Source organism: Xenopus tropicalis, chromosome 3 (assembly GCF_000004195.4).
Source record: "Xenopus tropicalis strain Nigerian chromosome 3, UCB_Xtro_10.0, whole genome shotgun sequence".
Taxonomy (NCBI): Eukaryota; Metazoa; Chordata; class Amphibia; order Anura; family Pipidae; genus Xenopus; species Xenopus tropicalis.
The window spans coordinates 69,685,710-69,703,125 of record NC_030679.2 but is presented as its reverse complement, the minus strand read 5'-3'; the positions used below and the strand labels follow the sequence as shown (position 1 = coordinate 69,703,125).

Genomic DNA, 17,416 nt, shown 5'->3' with positions numbered 1-17,416 from the left:
TTCTTTGGTAAACTTATTCTTTAACAATTATTATAAGATTTTTACAGAGAAGTCAGTGCAGAGTTTCTGTGAGTTCTTATGGCTGTATTTACATAGACCTTTCTGATAAAGCTTACTTAGTTTTTACCTTTCCTTCTCCTTTAAAGGAACAGTAACACCAAAAAATTCAAATGTATAAAAGAAATTCCAATATAATGTACTGCTGCTCTGCACTGGTACAACTGGTGTGTTTGCCTCAGAAACACTACTGTGGTTTATATAAAGAATGCAGCTGTATAGCCATGGGGGCAGCCATTCAAAGGAAAGGCACAGGCACTTAGCAGATAAAACACTATTGTATTCTACAGAGCTTATCCGTTATCTGCTATGTAACCTGTGCATTTTCTCCTTTTCTCCAGCTTGAATGGCTGCCCCCAGGGCCTACACAGCAGCTTATTTATATAAACTATAGTAGTGTTACTGTAGCAAACATAAAACTTTTACCAGTGCAGGGCAACAGTACATTATATTTCTTTTACTTTAAAACTCTTTAATTTTTTGGTGTTACTGTTCCTTTAACTGTAGCCCTGCTTGACACAAACTAATTCTAGAGCCTTTTTCTTTGTTATATTTAGTTTTTTACTCATATGTGAAGATAATAAAAAATATATGTTGCAAATCATTTTAGGGCACCCAAGTAATTAGGCAAACAGTGTTAGATAAAGACAGAATAAACCAAACTATTACATGCAGAACTGAAGGACAGCAAACCTTCATGAGTTGTTAGAAATACAAAAGAACACCTGCCTGCCCAGGGCCATATTTATTTGCAAATGGACATAATGTATATATTGTTGAAGCTGACAAAAAAACAATGTCAGATGTCATTTGGGCTCTATGTTTTGCAAAATGACAAAGTGCAGAAAGCTGAGGACCCATCAAGATTTGCTCAGGTTGGAAACACTTGTTTTTTATGTGTAGTTTACAGGTCATTACAATCATATTAATGATGCAATTGGATAATCTCAACACATACTCATACTTTGTGGGGCCATAAACAAACATATCAATTAATCCCAAGAGTTTGTAACCATTAGCAAACAGTGCATCACAAGTTTGTTTCCCCCAATAAGCAGACTTATTAGAGACTGAATTGGGGAATACAGAAAGATTGCCAGCAGTTTGATCTACTTTACTTTTATCAAAACTTTCCTGGCTGTCAGGAATATTCAACACATTACCATACCTGTATATCCCTGTCAAGCTGCTCTGTATTGTTATTTTTTTTATATGTAAACTACACAAGTTTCTGTTAGTTACACAAGCTTCTATGTAAGCAACTTTTTGTTTTCATTAAATTTATTTCAACTGCGTATTTGCACTACCCGGCTGGGCACCCTCAGATTACAGCTCATAAATAATAATACACACTGTCTGTAATGTCAAAAACAGCTAAATCACTGTAATTGCTCCTGCCCCCACTTACCCTGCAGCACTTTTTAATTTGACTGGGTGGGACAGTGGATTGTACTAAGACAAGTCTAAAAGAATGTCCTTAATTGCAACTGATGTGTTAACTTAAATATTCTAAATCATTTTTTCTAAAGATCTTTAATATTTTTTTAATAATGATCTTAAAATATTAATATTTATATCATACAAGCAGGTTATTCTATTAGGTTTTTCTTCTCTTGCTATGCTCTATGCTTTTCCAGTAATACCAGTGCTAAAGCATGCATGCCAAATGGATTTAAACAAAATAGCAAGTTTTATAGGGCATAAGAAGCAGCTTTATAACTAATAAAGACCAAGTTAATTCTCATGTAAAGAGTAATTAGAGTTTCCTTTAATTCTTATACATAATTACATTAGCAAGTATGGGCAGGCCATTAGACATTAGAATTTCTATTTTGTTACTGTGGCATTCGAAAAACATTCCAGCTTTTTATGAGACAAGCATATTATAATAAAGGGATTAATTAATTCTTAGAACCCACTTTAAAGAGCTCAGACTCTTCTTAGGTATACTTATTTTACACTGCCAGTTTGATTTGTTTCCAAAGATTTCTGTGTTAATATTTCTTCATTTGCTTTCCTTTTAAGGTCAGGACCATAGAGATGATTGTGTCATCCAGTCTAACTGCTTACTTCAGAGATATATAGTGATATCCTGACTAGATTTCATGAACAAGCATGAATGTATCTCCTACCAACTCCTTTGGCTAGAAATAGAGACTATACTGTAAGCTCAGCATTCCCTGAATGAAAAGCGACAACTGCCACAGGAATGCTTCCTACAGCTGTAATGGGTAAATGTGTCACTTTTAATAACAATACTATAATAGTTGTATTAGGCAAGTGTGATTGCTGATTTTATCACAAGTAAAGAATAGTCCCAAAAAGCATTTAAAGTATACCAATAATAAAAAGATGTGTGCAGAAAGTGTGGTTCCATTAAAAAAGTGCTATATGTAGGCTCTGAAAATGCAAATATGTTTAAACAATTTTCTCATTCTACTGAATAAATGAGTCAGAATTACAAGACCAGGAAACGTACCCAAGGCTCAGTGCAAACAAGTTGTCAGTGACTGGATAGTACGCAAAATGACTGTGAACAAGGCACTAGGACCAGGTGGAATATGCCCTCTGCTTAGTTCAGTCTAGCCATGCTCCAGCTGTGTAAAGAAAGTTCCCATAATGCCACACTCCTGCACAGACATGCAGACCAAACTGAACATGCTCAGTTAGTTAGACTATGAGTCAGCTTCCTGCTGATTGGCTCAGATCCACATTCCTAAGGGGGGGGAGTGAGTTCTTAGCATTCTTGAGGGAGGGGGGAGAAGGAAAGAGCAGAGAACAGAAAGCTGCGTGTCTCTGGCACAGGAATTACAGACACAACTAATCTTTTTTCAGAGAAGTCAGTGCAGCGTCTCTGTGAGTGCTTATGGCTGTATTTACATAGACCTTTCTGATAAACCTTATATTGTTTTAATGAGACTTAGTTTTTACCTTTCTTTCTCCTTTAATAAGAGACAAACTTTTAAATAGATCATGGGGGGCATTAGTTGGAATCTATAAACCAAGATTGGTTTTTAGATTCCTAAAAATTGCTCTCCATGCTTGTGCTGGATAGGGTGTGGATATCATGCTTGTTTTGATTGCTTCCTACATTATTTTTGGTAGTAAAGTATCAAAACCAACTTCATTAAGCCAGGTGTGACCAATGTATTGTTTTTTCACAACTAAACCAGACCCTTTGTTATAACTTCTTTAACCTATCTCTATATCTGTATTCAGATAACAGCACCGGATTAAGATGTATGCTATGACCCACCAGTGATGAAAATTGAAAAGAAAGGGAAAATAAGTTATAACATATTACTCTAATCAACGACTCTTTGTTGGTTGACCCAGGTGATGGGTCAATCAATTTTCCAATGTTGGGATTTGTTATAGAAAAGCTATGTTTGCAGAATGCTCCCGGACTTTTAGGCGCTCCAGTGAGCAGTTGGCAAAAGTCCACATTTATTATATAATGAGTGCCCATTATTTGCAGTGAATCTGGAAACAGCTCACTAACTGGAGAAAACATTAAATGGTAATGGTAAGCAAAAATCACCCATGGCAAATTGTCAATTCTGGGCTCATAGCTACAACTGTAGGCTGAGTACAATCTTACCAGGTACAGCTAGACTGTACAGTACATAAACACAAGAGATGAGAGCAGGAATATTAAGTTACTACAGACAAACATATCACATGAAGAACTTGTAGCAAAATTAGGCTGCAGATAAGAGGCAATCTTAAAAACAAAATCAAATTGTATAAAATTTTGCAACTGAAAGCAACAAACATTCTTACAGCAAGGAATATGTGAAAGGCATTTGTACCTGTGTAAGACCAATCTATTTCTTCAGTTAATTTCCGCTGTTGTCTGTAATATGAAAATGGCAAACCTAAAAAGATACAAAAAAATCAAACATTAGTCAATATATTTAAAAAAAAAAAACCACTTATATGCCAGTGCAGGGCAGCAGTACATTATAGGTTAATCACTTTGATACATTTTCTTTTTTTGGTGTTACTGTTCCTTTAAGGAGCTAACCATAAACTCTTCTGGCAATGTTGCATCTTTGTTTGATTTGGCCACTAAAGTGTGTGCCAAATATAAAATAATTTTTGAGAGGATACTGTAACACAAAGTAATTAGTAAAAAAGATGATTTTTTGCACATGAATATAAAAAATGCACTTTAGACAGAGTCCCAGCCACCCACCTAACCTTCTGGGGCCCATAGAAAGTGCTGTTTCTGACTTTATGCCCCTACTCCTAGAATGTATATTTACAGCCAGTATTAGGTTGGCTACTACTAGGCAATGTATGTTATCTGGCACACCTCTCTCTTGTGTACCTCTACAGTGAACTCTGGGCTGCCAGATACAAGGAGTCTATGCCATTTGTATACAACTACCATGCCCCAGAAACACATATTATAATTCTTCACAATTGCTGCCTTAGATATATAAATCATAGTTATATTATAGGACAGAACTGCAATTTTCCCCTACAGATTTATGACAAATACAGTTTAGTGTATGGATTGTACAGCTTTTAACAGTAGATCCTCAAGGATAAATCTGTCAGATTATATTGTTTTAATGAGACAACTGCTTCCTTTACTTAAAAAGGAATTAAGAAATAATATACTGAAAAACTCAAACTAAAGCATAGCATAAAATCTGCATTCACAATACCAATTATTATTGCTCTGTTTCCCATTAATCCCTTTTTTTTAACATAAAGAAAACTTGATAGACTTTATCCTTTTTTATCTTCAGTGTTCTAAAATTATAAGAAGTATAGTTTTGTTAATGGAAGGCATTGAAATGATTTTTTTCTATGTTTTTTCTATGTTTCTATGTAAAATGTCTCCATTATATATAAACAATTCAAATAAATGTAAAGCTTACACAAAGAGTAATGGCCTTGAAAATTCAGTTTTCAGTTTTTTCAACTTATATATCAATTATTTATCCAGTAATGTAAGCGACCTGTAATTTTAATAATAAACCTAAGAAATTGTTCCTAAAATTGGAGAAACTCATGAATATGAAAATGAAATACTGCTCACAACTTGCCACAAGGACAGGTCTGGAACTATGGGTAGGCAGAAGAGGCAGCTGCCTAGGGCGCAAACACTGGGGGGCGCCAGGCAGTAACCTCTCCTGCCTACCCCTAGCTCCTTTTTCATTGCCCCCGCCGCTTGTCAATACGCAGTGGGGGCAATGAACTATCGCGTAGCCACCGCCCCCCCCCTCCCCCGGAACTGCGCATGCACGCTGAAACGCGAGGGGGGGGGCGGAAGGTGCAGGGGCGAGGTGGCCGACCCAGTTGCCTAGGGCGCCCGGTCGGCTTGGCCCGCCCCTGCACAAGGATTCATGATTCTGATCAACTAAGGGACTACAAATAATAGATAAAATACTAGCTGCTGGTCTCCTAATACCTAGTCAAGTAAAAAAATATATACAGACATAGCAAGCTATAATAATGCATTTAGATTAATTCTGTGCAGCACAAATTACTTCCACTATGGTGAACTCTGTCCCAGGATGCAGAATTATAAAACATATAATGTACCATTACAAATACATGTATGTGTGTGTGTCCACATTCCAAAAATATATTCCCCCAGTTTCACAATTTTTTTCTGAGAAAGTTTGCTAAACCAACTTAAATTCCAATCTTGTGAACAAAGACGATAAGCCATTGGGTAAAATGTGAATGCTGGATACAATAGCACAGGGATCCCCAACCTTTTATACCCGTGAGCCACATTCAAATGAAAAAAGTGTTGGGGAGCAACACAAGCATGAAAAGGGTTCCTGGGGTGCCAATAAGAGCTATAATTTGCTACATAATAGCCCCTATGTGGACTGGAAGCCAACAGAATGCTCTGTTTGGCATTATACTTGGTTTTTAAGCAACCAAAACTTGCCTCCAAGCCAGAAATTCAAAAATGAGCAATTGCTCTGAGGCCACTGGGAGCAACATCCAAGGGGTTGGGGAACAACATGTTGCTCACGAGCCACTGGTTGGGGAACACTGCAATAGCATCTACACACTCAATAATGTTTTGCTACCTTTGAGGCCAAATAGAAAATAACCTTTTCGGATGCAATAAAACCTTTCTAGATATTAGAAGAAAAGTTTAACTAGTGCCTACTTAATTCAATAAAACTTTGCCATGTACAGTTCTGTCTCTTTTTCATCACTCCCTTTTAGTGTCATGACATAAGAGAGTCTCATTAGTTTTTTATGGCTTTAGAATCCCAGTGACATATTGTGTTGTTTAAGATATCAAATTTTAGTTTACTCTAAATATTTAATGACCTATTACAGATCAATAACATAGCTCTTTATATTTTCATAGTTAATTTCAATGTGTAAATAAAGAATCCATCTCCACAGGACAAAGCCCATTTATATCCTGCCAAAGTAGGCCAACCAATTAAATAATGAACACTACACCCAAGTATTTTAGAATACTGTATCAAGTAATTGTCTATACTCAGAGGGGAATAACAAACTGGATGGTGCTCAATAACATGCATAATTGAACAGTGTAGATTACGCTTATTGTGTGTAAAAGAAATGGACAGTAACAATGAAACTGCAAAACAAATTCCTATGTAGATTGAGGTAAATGAAGCAAAAAATGTGGTAGTAAAGCAGGTAAAGTTAACAGAAGCAAAAAACGTATGGGATAGCATATACAATATACCTATATGTACCAACTTTTTTAAAATATAAGGATGTTATAAGTCACAGAGGAGTTCCAAAGGCCAAGTGCTTTTTTACAAGTCATGCAACTCCAGCTGACTTCTGATATCCTCATATTTTACTATAGGGGTTCTATATTTATTATAATAGACAAGTTTAAGTGACTTCTAAGCACCAATTATAACTGATGACGTCACTATGCATGGTTTATATACAGTAGAATTTACAGGATGTTCATGACATGTTCAAGACATTTTTCAGCCTCAACTACATTTAATGAAATTCCTGTGAGTACCTCACCAACTGCTCTTCACTATGGCCAAGTATAATTTTAAAAATGACTGACCCTGATTTACACCTCTCCCCCACCCAGTAGCTCTAAATGCTCATACTGCTGAGCGACATTCAAGTCATTTAAGACTTCACTTGGGTTGCACGCCTTCACTGGAATTCCTTTTCACATTCCATCAGACTTACTCCCTCTCTCTGCCTTTAAACAATCACTTAAAACAAATTTCTTTAGAAAATATTACACTTACCTAACCTAGAATTCCTTCTATATACACTACCTGCCACTGCCACCTGCTAACTGCAGTACTCAATGCCACATCTCACACATTGCTGACTCTTAATCATGGCCAACCCCATACACCTTTATAAATATGTTATTAATAATAATAATAATACCATCCCTTTAACACAAAACATGGCTCAAAAATCATTGTTATGATGAAGTATGTATAGGCATGCATATATTTTGCTCAAGTGATTCCATTACTTGCATTTTTAAGTCTAGACATCTAAGGAAAGTGCATAAATGCTAGACTTTATTCAACCTTTCTTGTCATGTGGTTATTCAAATGAAAATAAGATTCTACTGCAGAAAAATGTTCGAGCAGCACAAGACTAAACTTGGCTGGCCCAAAGGCATGTTTTTAAAGGATTACCTACGTTAAATGTTGTCCTAGAATAAAGCAGGCTGGCAGCCTTATTATGGCCATGTAAAAAGCAAATATGTGAATTTAAAAAAATAAGGTGTTTTTCTGTTCTTTCGTCAGAAACTACATAATTAAATGAAACCCAATATCTTTAGATGTTTTCAGTAATTACTGAAGAAAGAGCAACATTTTCTGCTTTAAAGGATTAGCCTACAGTAGACTAGTTTAATCTCAAATGTTTACACCTTTGTTCCTCCCACAGACTCAAACCAATCCCTTCTTTTATTTCTGCTATAATACCTCTGTACACACTCATTTAATCAGATATTTAATACACTTATGGGCTTACGTATCAATTTTTGAGTTTTTATAACTCAAATAAATTAACATTTTAAATAATCTGAATGTTTGCTTATTTATTAATATGGAAACCTTGTTAGAATAAAAAAAGTTGAATATTTGAAAATATTTTCAAAATACAGATTTATTTTGCCTAGGACAAATCCAATTGACTTCTACATAAACTCGCAAACTTTTAGATGACAAAGTTTTTTGCACTTTTTGCAATATTAGACATTTAATTTTTTTGAACCATAATTTAAATTTTTAGATTTTAGCGCTAAAAAACTTGAATCAGGAAGAAAATAAATCTTGAACATTGAAATATCACATGCTACGCAGAATTGTAGTCATTCCCTTAAAGGAACAATTCAGTGTAAAAATTAAACTGGGTGACATAGATAGACTACACAAAATATTAATTGTTTTCAATATAGTTAGTTAGGTAAAAATGTAATCTATAAAGGCTGGAGTGGGCAGAAGGCTAATATAATGGCCAGAACACTACTTCCTCCTTTACAGCTCTCTAAGCTGTTAGCAGTCAGTAACCAATCAGTGACTTGTGGGGGAACATATGGTACAGTTTGTTTGTTTTTAAATCTGACCTACTGTACATGCTCACAAACTGACTGAACAGTTATGACCCATGTGGCCCTCCAAAAGTCACTGACTAACGGGCAGGGAGGGAGGCAAAAAGGCTCAACCCGCCCACGACACACTTTTGATGTTGTGTTGTTGGGCCGCACATCAATTTTTTACACCATGGGCTTGTTCCAATTTTGTCCCACTGTACATTTTACATACAGGTCTATGCTCAGAATCCACTTATAATGAATACTACAGTCACATGTGCATTTATTTTTCCCTTTGGAGGCTACTATAGTGTCATATGTTCACTCACTTAGAATCTGTGATGCCAATATATGCCACAGATTGTTCTCATACTGCATGCAACAGAAGTTAATTTTTCACTCTGTTAGGGGCAGATTAATCAAAATGTGAGTTTAGAGCTTTATACATAAAAACTCACCTACATGTTATTCATTCCTATGGAATTTTTAAAAGCGTATTTATTAAATGGTAAGTTCTACCTTTCACCTATTGATAAATATGCTCCCAAAAATCCCATAGGAATGAATAGAACTTGGGCGAGTTTTTACGTATTAAGCTCTAAACTCACATTTTGATAAATCTGCCCCTAACAGTTTTAATAGTGCACTGTGGTTAGAGTACTATATACTGCTGCATTATAATCCTGAGGGGATTCATAAAGTCTTTACTGATTATATCCTTCTCTATTCTGACCGGGCAGATGTAAATACTGCTAATGTATTCCACCGTCACAACATCATAGCTACAATATATCTGTGTTTAGTAAGTGGTTTAAATCTGTGTACTGTATCTTTAAATATACTATTTCATTGCTAAAGCTCAACTAAGAACCAGTAGCCTAAAGAATTTGATACTACTTGTAATGTAATTCAACACAAAACTGCAAAGTTAACATTTTCCTACTAGCTTATTGTAGCAAACCTGACTGCCAAATCATCTGAATACACAAACACAAAACAGGGATATGATTATGTTTATGTGTGACCATTTCTGAGCCCAAATTTACAATACAAAAGCACAAAAAAGGAATTTCAATTGTAATGTAAACTGACCCATTAGCAATTGCTAACTAGAAATGTAATACTTATATATTGTACTTGAAAAACAAATCCTGTAACTGTATCCCGCCCAGCAGTGAAACATTTTCATAAGTCAAATATGTGTATGTGTGCGTGTGTATATATATATATATACAGTATATATAGAAAATAATCATCTGTGGCCAGCACACCCTTCAATGTTTCATCAAAAATTTTTTATTTTAAATATATTGTTAAAACCAACGTTTCGGTCCTTATTAGGACCTTTCTCAAGGATTTTTTTATCCTTGAGAAAGGTCCTAATAAGGACCGAAACGTTGGTTTTAACAATATATTTAAAATAAAAAAATTTTGATGAAACATTGAAGGGTGTGCTGGCCACAGATGATTATTTTCTATACAGACATAATTTTGGCTAGCACACCGCAGAACATTGAGCCTTGGAGTGCGGACACCATTTGTATTGATTGATATATATATATATAGTGAATAATGTACTTGCTGTTGTAAAATATAAGGATATTATAAGTCACCAAGAAGTTCCATGATGATATAAAAGCACAAGTTAAGAGTGTTTTTATACAGGTCAAGGAACACAGAGGTAACTTCTAATTTCCTCGTACTTTACAATAGGGGGCACATTATTTATTATAATACACAAGTTTCAGTAAGTCACGTGACAACAATTACATCACTAAGAACCAATTATAACTGATACCAAAATTCTTCCAATTCCAGTATTCCAGTTCAGCTAACTCCTTCAGACTTCAGGCTATCACTCCTCTGCTCCTGTTGTAGCACTAATTAAACATAGACATCATATAGAATAATGGAGGACACCTGACACTGCAAATTAGTGTTTATTGGCATGTTCCACTACATGTTTTGGGCAAAGCCCTTTTTCAAATGAACACCAATAAACATTAATTTGCGGCAAAGTCCTGCAGTGTCAGGTGTCCTCCATTATTCTATATGATTACTACAATTATAGCTGATGACATTAATAAGCACCATTTTAAAGAATATAATTTACAGAATATTCATGCTCTTTTGTAATTCATTTTAAACCATCAGGCACAGTGGCAAATGTGCAAATTTGCACCACTGATACATTACACTGATACATTACTCAGATACCCTAAATCTTGGCGATTCTGTGTCAATGATTAGGACTCTGATAGATAAAGGTTATAAGTGGGTTGCCACCTTTATTGGAAAGGCCTTCCTATATCTGTTGTGTTTCTTCCTGATTAATAACACTGACATCAAGAATGATTGTTACCACTTGGGATGGTAAAATACCATTATTGTGGCATCCCTAGCTTTACACATAGTACATATTAGTACATAGTACATAGGGTTGAAAAAAGTCCATCAAGTTCAACCCTTCCAAGTAAACCCAGCACACACAACCTATCCTTACCAATCTATACACTCACATAGATAATCTATATATACAAACATTAATACTAACTGTAGATATTAGTATCACAATAGCCTTGGATATTCTGCTTGTTCAAGAACTCATCCAAGCCCCTCTTAAAGGCATTAACAGAATCTGCCATTACAACATCACTAGGAAGGGCATTCCACATCCTCACTGCCCTCACTGTGAAAACCACCTACGCTGCTTCAAATGGAAGCTCCGTTCCTCTAATCTAAAGGGGTGGCCTCTGGTGTGTTGATAGATTTTATGGGAAAAAAGAACACCCCCTATCTGCCTATAATCCCCTCTAATGTACTTGTACAGAGTAATCATGTCCCCTCGCAAGCACCTCTTTTCCAGAGAAAACAACCTCAACCTCGACAGTCTCACCTCATAGCTTAAATCTTCCATCCCCTTAACCAGTTTAGTTGCACGTCTCTGCACTCTCTCCAGCTCATTAATATCCTTCTTAAGGACTGGAGTCCAACATGTACTGTACATTTTGAGACCACTAAATTGAACACAGTACACAGATTAAATACATGATGTGGAAGCAGAAATAAAGCAGATAGAGTGTGCTTGGGTGAATGCTACAGTCACATACAGTTAGAGTGGGTTTATAGTTATCTAATTTGCATTTGAGTTTGAAAATGCAATTTTTGAATATTAAAAATTGAACTAGTATTTTTAGATATTAAAATGCTTTGTTTAAGGAAAAGCCGGATAAGGAAGTCCTGGAGTGAATAGAGGATTAATTGGTTAGGTCCTCTATTCCATACTTCAGTTAATATTTTATTATTCATTTGGCCAGCTTTAAGTAGCTGCCTGATAAGGCTGCAGGTGAAGCAGCAAATAAAAGAGCTGTGGGGATAGACAGTAGGAGGTTGGTGCTTGACTCAGAGTAGGTCATTCAGGGCACAGGGCTGGAAGGCTGCCTGCCTGTGTTTGGAACTCCCAGAGGGGCTGGGGGTGCCTCCTGCCACTGCGAGGAGCAGAGAAAGTGTGTGACCAGGTGTGAGAGCTGAGAAGAGTCAGCAAGGCTTAAGGTGAAGCTCGAGTGTTCAGGGGTGTGAGAGTCACCGTGGATGTGTGTAACTGGGGATGGTGAGAAACCCCAAAAAGGTTCCAGAGTGTGAAAGTCATTGGGAAAGGTGAGAGCCCTGAAGAAGGGACAAATCATAATTACATTTGCTGAACTGTGAACTGTTATGTTTATGTTGGGAGCAGATGCTCCACATAAACTTATGTGTTTGAGAGAAAAACGTGATGTCTCCTATGCTCCTGATCCTCTGCTACCTGCCTACCATAGCTTATTCCCCCCAAAAATTACAAAAATGTACAGGCAGTCAGCATGTCACACAATATATTTTTATACAAACCTGCTTTAATCAGGGGTATTGTTTTTCTTTAGTTTTAGTCTTTTTTTTTGTCTCTGGAACATCTGTACTTCTTAAAGGAGAAAGAAAATAAAAGTCCCTTGGGGGTGCCAAAATGTTAGGCACCCCCAAGTGACTTTAACCGCCTACCTTGTACCCTGGGATGGTGCCCCTGTTAGGAGAAAACAGCACCAGCCCGGGGTAGCTGCCTGTGCTTCCTCCTCTGTTATTCGCTGCGCGCGCATGCGTAGTAGAGTGAAAAGCCGAACTTGAACATTAAAGTCGGCTTTTCACGCTACTGCGCATGCGCCGACCGCTGGCATTTCAGCAAATGGAAGACGGAAGGAGGAAGCGGGAAGCGAACCACTGCAGGTACCTCAGGCAGTGCTGTTTTCTGCGAACAGGGGCACCAGCCCGGGGTACAAGGTAAGCGGTTTCCTTCTCCTTTAAGGCAATAATGTCCTGATGTTATTTATTGAACATTATTCATTGGAACCACACTTTAAAGGAATATAGATGTTTCAAGACAGTACATTTAAATTAGCCTTTTTTATTGAATGAATAAGACCTAATTATGGTCTAGATATAATTTTGTCAGGGCCTGCTTGGCTCGGTACAGACAGTACAAAAGGTCCAAAGTGTGGTATCAGAAAGGTTAATGAGAGTCTTTAGTCATGCACAGGTCAGTTCAGGCGGCAGTCAGGAGAATCAGGATCAAGCATTGAACCCAGGATTTTAGTATATATTTGTTTAGAATTTTCATTGCGGTACAATTACATCATTATGTTGCAATGGGCACTGTTATCTTTATTTCAAAGTGGAGCGCTCATGACACATTTAAGATATAAGGAAGAAAAAAACATTGTAAAAATAACAGTACCATCCACAAATATTTTGTTTTTATTCAATTAAATGTTTGGCCTGTGTTGTCTAAAATGCTCTCATCAGGCCTTGTTACGGAATTGAATTTGGGCTAATGCCAGGGTTTTAATTCAGATATATCAGATGCAAAATGTTGGTTGCAAATGTAAGAGCGTGTTTAGTATCACTGTCATACCACATGACCCATATCCTGACTTCCCCCGTAGAACTTGCTCATTTAATCCAAAACACATTCCTCAATGATGAAAAGCTCTCTGGACAATACACCTGAAGAACAGTCCAAAACAATAATATTCCTGTTATGCTCCATCTTTGTTGAAACACAGTTCATATTTTTATTTTTTCCCCCAGATTTACTCTATTGGCCTATTTACTCTATTTATTGATTCATGTTAAAATGTAGTACTGATTGAATAATTGTTTAATGCTCACTAGTCTCATTAGCCTGAAAGTCCTTTTATGTAATCTTTACACATCTCCTTTTATTTTCTGTGTATTTAAACATTTGACTCAAATTTCACATTTCTAATCTTCTTAAAGCAGGGAGTCGAATAGGTAGAACCTGATCTACAAGCTGATCTTTAGCTAGTGACCAGTACACAACAAGAGCAGGGTGTTTTCCTACAGTTCAATTTAATCATGCATTATCAGGCCTGATTTTGTGAACTTCATAATGCATAGGGTGGGGAGTACTAAAATGTAACAGGGAATTAAGATAAATCTGGACATGGCTTTATAGATTTTGCTATAATTTAGATCTGGGATGTGGCCAATGTATTTTACTTTGAATTTGGCCTGTGGGAACCTGTAGATGACTGCATTATTTTAGAGATAAAACCACCTCTCCAGCAGACAGCTTTTGCAAGATTGGCAAAATTTGCACTGAATAAATATCTTTTTTTTTACCTGCACAGATATCTGTGAAACATGAAACTGGAGCAATTCTGAAGTACATTCTTTCACATTTATCATCAGAAGCCATTCCAAATAAATCATTCATTCCCTGTTGATAACGATTGATCTTTCCGTTTGTCCCACAACTGGGCCACGTTTGTCTTATTAAATACAGAATGCAGTACTCTATATATACAGTAATTCAATTGTTTCCTAGCAGTGACAGGTTGTTGGACTAGTAAACGATTGAATGGGCAGGGAAATTAAGCAAACCTGGGAAACCTGATTTAAAGAATACTGGGTACATTACATATTTTCAGTAAAGGCAGTGTTTACAGTACAACAGTTGGGCAGTAAATAGCATTTAATTATAGGCCAATTTTGTTGATTGTCCTTCAGATGCCTCAAGCATATTTTCTTTCATTTTTATCCCAAGTGTCAAATGCAGGAAAACTTAAAATCAGGGTATGTAAAATTGAAGTTTTACTGTGAATATGTGATTGAGAAGAGAAAAGTAAGATATAATAGGTTATTTACATCTGCAGATGCAGTGAGCAAAGTGCAATTTCGAGCGCAATGGCCTCTTGAAGAGAACACAGGGTGAACGCAGGGAGAAAGGACCATGTTTTAGAGCATTCAGAAATATATATATACTGTATATTATATTTACACTATGTGGCAGATTTACTAAAACTCCATAATTTCTCCTTTTATTTTATTTTCAAATTCGACTAAATTTGTTTTCCTGAATGTCTAATATTTGCTAAAAAAAAGTCACTGTGAAAAAAGTCATAAAACTCGACTTTTTCAAATTCTCGCCACAAAAATCCTGACTTTATCGAATTGTTGCTGCAACAATTCGAAAAAGTAGAGTTTTTGGACAAAACCCAGTGAAATCTCTAAAGTGTCAAGACAAAAGGAAGAACTTCAAGGAAAGGGAAGAGGCCTTTGAAATTGATTCTACATGAATTCAACAAGCTGAATTTGGCAAATTGTCAAATTCAGATTTCTAGCCATTTAGATGCATAGCAAATCTTGGAAAAGTTTCAGTGTTTTTTCTCTGAGACTTTTTCAAAAAAAAAAAAAAAAAGTATATATATATATAATTAGAGTAATGGCTTTTTAATCGCTATTCAGCATTCACAAATTCATTGCCCCAAAATAATACATCCCTCCATACAGAAACAAAGAGCTAAATGTAAGAAACCATTAACCAATTTGATAGCACTAAGTAACATTTTAATAACCTCTTTTTTATTTTGAATAAACAATACATGTATGGGATCTCTTTTCTGGAAACCTTAAATCCCTATATATATATCACTTCCTGTGCATGCACATTGGGACTTGGGGACAGGCACATTGAGGTCCAGTGCCCAAGGTGAGTCCGGAACAAAATACAATAATGTTTGTGATCCTAGATTCTATTCAGAAATTAACTTAAAACGTTATTGCATATTTCATTATTAAATTATAGTTGAGGTATGGGATCCAGAAACCTGGTTTCCAGGAAGCTCTGAATTACAGGAAGGCCATCACCCATAGAGAACATATTAAGCAAATAAAACAAATTTTTAATCAGATAAATGAACATAAGCTTTCAGACTTACTAATCAGCACTTTTTGGGAGACTGAAAATTGATGGGAGGGAGAGAGGAGCAAACTGAGAGACGCATCCCCATGCCCTGAAGGATTTTTTTGAGAGCAGGAAGTCTGATACCTGAAGAACATGTGTACAAAGAAGAAGAAAAGAAATCCTGCGCTTCTTTTGATTGGGGACTGCAGTTTTTCTGTGAGTTCTTATGGCTGTATTTACATAGACCTTTCTGATAAAGCTTACTTAGTTTTTACCTTTCCTTCTCCTTAAATTATTTAAAATACAAGAATATAAGGAAAATAAGTATACAAGAAAAAAATGTGACTGAAAACATATAATAATCAGCAAATCTGTTTCAGACCTATATCTGGAATGATTTAAGATGGCGCCCACCAAATCCACTGTGCTACTCTGCATTTTGGCAACAGGTAGGGTAACCAGGGCTATATTGCAGTACATTTTACACTTGGCTTTTCCATTAACCTATGGGTTGGGACCCAAAAATCATCTTTCTATTTAGGACAGGTGTCCACAATCTATTTTGATAATATATAGTTTCTTTCTACAACAGAATATAATTAAAACAAGGTATATAACTGGATCTATACAAAGTGTTGAGTCATAATGCTGATGCACCAATTATTTGAGTTCTTTTAGAAAAACTGCTGTACATAATATTTACATGTTTCAGTTGGTAAAACTAAAGCTGGCCCTCTGGACAACAATATATTTAGACAGAGGGCTGTGAAGACAACAAAACAAAAACAAATAAAAACCAGCCTACAACAGTAACTAAAAAAGAGATCCTTAAATTAAATGTATTAAAGCAGATAGGCATGTGAAAAGCAATGCATTTACTCATGAGATTAAAGGGCAGGTTCCCAGTAACATATGGAAGAAGATTTTGGCTATCTGCCTCAGAATAGGACTAAGCCTATGCAACATTTTGTGAAAGTGAGGGCAATTGTGAAGAAAAATAAGTAAATGTTTGATAACCCGACAAGTGGCACTTTAAAATCATCTTTAATGCATTAATTTTCTAAATGTTCAGACTAGTTAATGCTTAAAGGTGATTTATTGCCTCCTGAGATGTATTAAGTGACTTCCAACTATAACAAGGGCTTGAACAAGATATTATTGTCCAATTCATTATCCTATTCCAGACTCTTACTGACAAAAGCAAAGTTTCTCTCATCTGAAAGGAATGTTCTAAACAACAAGTGCTAGAGCTGTATACACTGATAAACAACTTTTATGGCAGATACATAAAAGATGTTAAGTTCTAGTGTTATTCCGTCCATTAAATGTGATAAATAAAACAGACACATTGACAGCATTCAGTAAAAAAGAAGCAAATCAATTGTAAGGCATGGAATGTGTAAGCTCGTTGTCTTTGTGGGCATTTGCTATAATAAACTGAATGTTTTCAATAGCACTAAGAGTTTAACTGTTTTCCCTCCTTAGCATATCTGATGAATTCTTTGTTGGCTTCAGTTATTGTCTTTCTTTAGTTGTAGGTTTGGTGAAGTGCAAACCTATTCCTATTCCTCATT

The 17,416-nt window shown here is 36.0% G+C and overlaps 1 protein-coding gene across 7 annotated transcripts in view; it reads right to left on the bottom strand.

The window, feature by feature from the left end:
• Positions 1–17,416, bottom strand: part of ptprz1 (protein tyrosine phosphatase, receptor type Z1) — a 137,474-nt gene that overhangs the window by 97,604 nt on the left and 22,454 nt on the right. For all 7 annotated transcript variants that reach the window (XM_031897558.1, XM_031897559.1, XM_031897560.1 and 4 more), the window contains 1 exon segment: positions 3,870–3,935. In XM_031897558.1, coding sequence (XP_031753418.1) covers positions 3,870–3,935 — 66 coding nt within the window.